Source organism: Egretta garzetta, unplaced genomic scaffold (assembly GCF_000687185.1).
Source record: "Egretta garzetta isolate BGI_Z169 unplaced genomic scaffold, ASM68718v1 scaffold588, whole genome shotgun sequence".
NCBI classification, from domain to species: domain Eukaryota; kingdom Metazoa; phylum Chordata; class Aves; order Pelecaniformes; family Ardeidae; genus Egretta; species Egretta garzetta.
In genome coordinates this window covers 17,751-19,470 of record NW_009260496.1, presented here as the reverse complement: position 1 = coordinate 19,470, position 1,720 = coordinate 17,751, and the positions used below count along the sequence as shown (strand labels likewise).

The 1,720-nt window shown below is 51.5% G+C and overlaps 1 protein-coding gene across 1 annotated transcript in view; it reads right to left on the bottom strand.

Moving 5' to 3' along the window:
- PLXNA2 (plexin A2) overlaps positions 1-1,720 on the bottom strand; it is a gene marked incomplete at its 5' end in the record, with an annotated part of 73,318 nt that overhangs the window by 53,970 nt on the left and 17,628 nt on the right. The window contains 2 exons of the mRNA XM_035899931.1: positions 11-107; positions 460-556. Of these exons, the coding sequence (XP_035755824.1) occupies positions 11-107; positions 460-556 (194 nt within the window). The remainder of the gene's footprint in view (positions 1-10; positions 108-459; positions 557-1,720) is intronic.

Sequence of the window (1,720 nt, the reverse complement as noted above, 5' to 3'; positions counted from 1 at the left end):
CAGGGTGCACTTGGCCTCGCCGCTGCACCAGCCGCACTCGAACTTGGGGTCGGCTTTCAGGCAGAGCCCGCAGCTCTCGCGCTGGGCCGCGCATTTGTAGAGGTGCACTGCGGGAAGAGGGGGGACGGGCGCTCAGGGCAAAGCCAGGAACTGAGATAGCCACGTGGGCTACAGCTGCTCTTGGACTTACAGCAAAGGCGCGCGTTGAGTTCCCACTCAGAGCGGACCTGCACGTGTGGTTTCCAAAGCCAAGGCTGTATCGGTGGTGTTTGGCGAGCACCAACATCAGTGAAGCAGGGTGAGTTGCTCTCACCCAAAGCAGGACCCACCGGGACCACAACGGGACCGGCTGCGGCCGCAGTGAGGGTGGCTAACGCCGCTCTGCCCCACCAGCCCCTTCCCAGCCCCCATCCCTGCCCTCCTTCCCGTGGCTGGAAAGCCAGCTCACGCAGACGTTACCTTTCAGGTCCTCTGGGTTGTCAATAACAAAGTTCCCGTTCCAAACCACAGCAAAGTCCACTGCTAAGTTGCTTATGTCCATCCCATCGTAGAAGTACTGAAGGAGAAGACCGAGAATGAAATGCTTGGGAGGATCTACCAGAGACACTAACAGGAAAAGAATATATTTATTTAAAGAAACCCTGCTTATTCTCTGCCTAAAAACATGTGCTGGTGTCTGAGCCACCACCAGGTCCACACTTCATCTCCAGGGTCCTGCTTTGACTCCCTCCTCCTCACCAGGAAGGGATAATTAAATCAGACCTAGTCCTTGAGAGAGGTAATAGAATAATTATTCCACTCACAGTGGTTGCTCTTGTCACTCAGTCTCCAGCTTATCAATACAGCCCCTCCAGTTAATCAGACGGGGAGGACTGCTGCCTTCAGGCTATCTCCTTATACAGTCACCATGCACCCTAGTGTGACGGGGAGCTTGAAAATCATCCTGCACAGCTTTGGCTGATGAAAGAGGCAACAGCTGAGCAAAAAGAGATGGTGCAGAGAGGTCCTTCCCCAGGTTCTGCTTCAGCCTAGCCTAGGATAGCACTGGCTTGAATTATTCACCCTCTCATGGGCATCCTGAGGGCCCTGGCAGAGTGAATCCAGATGATTTAGGTGAATTCCCCGTGTATTCTGAGATTTCCATTATCACAATTAGCACCAACGAGGTCTCGTTCTGACGCTCTCTTTAAGTCAATCAAGAGCTGCTCAAAAGACTTAACAAGGCGAGCGAATGCTGCCATCCTCTTCGGGATGAGGGAATGATGATTAAACCCAAGCAGACTGCTTTGACCGTCCCCGTGCAATAGCTGTACAGTTTGAGCTTACATTTGGTTGTACCGATTCACCTCGCCTGGGTTTTACTAAGTTGGTGTGGAACTAGGTCTGCGGCACAAGCGCTCGAGCTGTGAGTACAGAATTGCCCTTGCGTTCTCTACCCACCACTTCCTATTAGCTGAGCAGGAATAAAAGCGCTCCTCTAATGTTTATAAATCGCTTTGGATAGGGAAAGCACTGTATAGTATTAATACATTTATTACCCACCAAGCTGCAAGGCCCAAAGGCGGCCAGCGATATATAAATATCCCGTGAAACTTTTAAAAATTCAAAACTTCATTAACAATTTAAGACCATCTGCACTGAACAGCGAAGCAGACCCTGTTCTGCGGCCTAAACCAAACTGGATGCGCCCTGTTTGCCTGTCGACCTCTTCGGACGCATG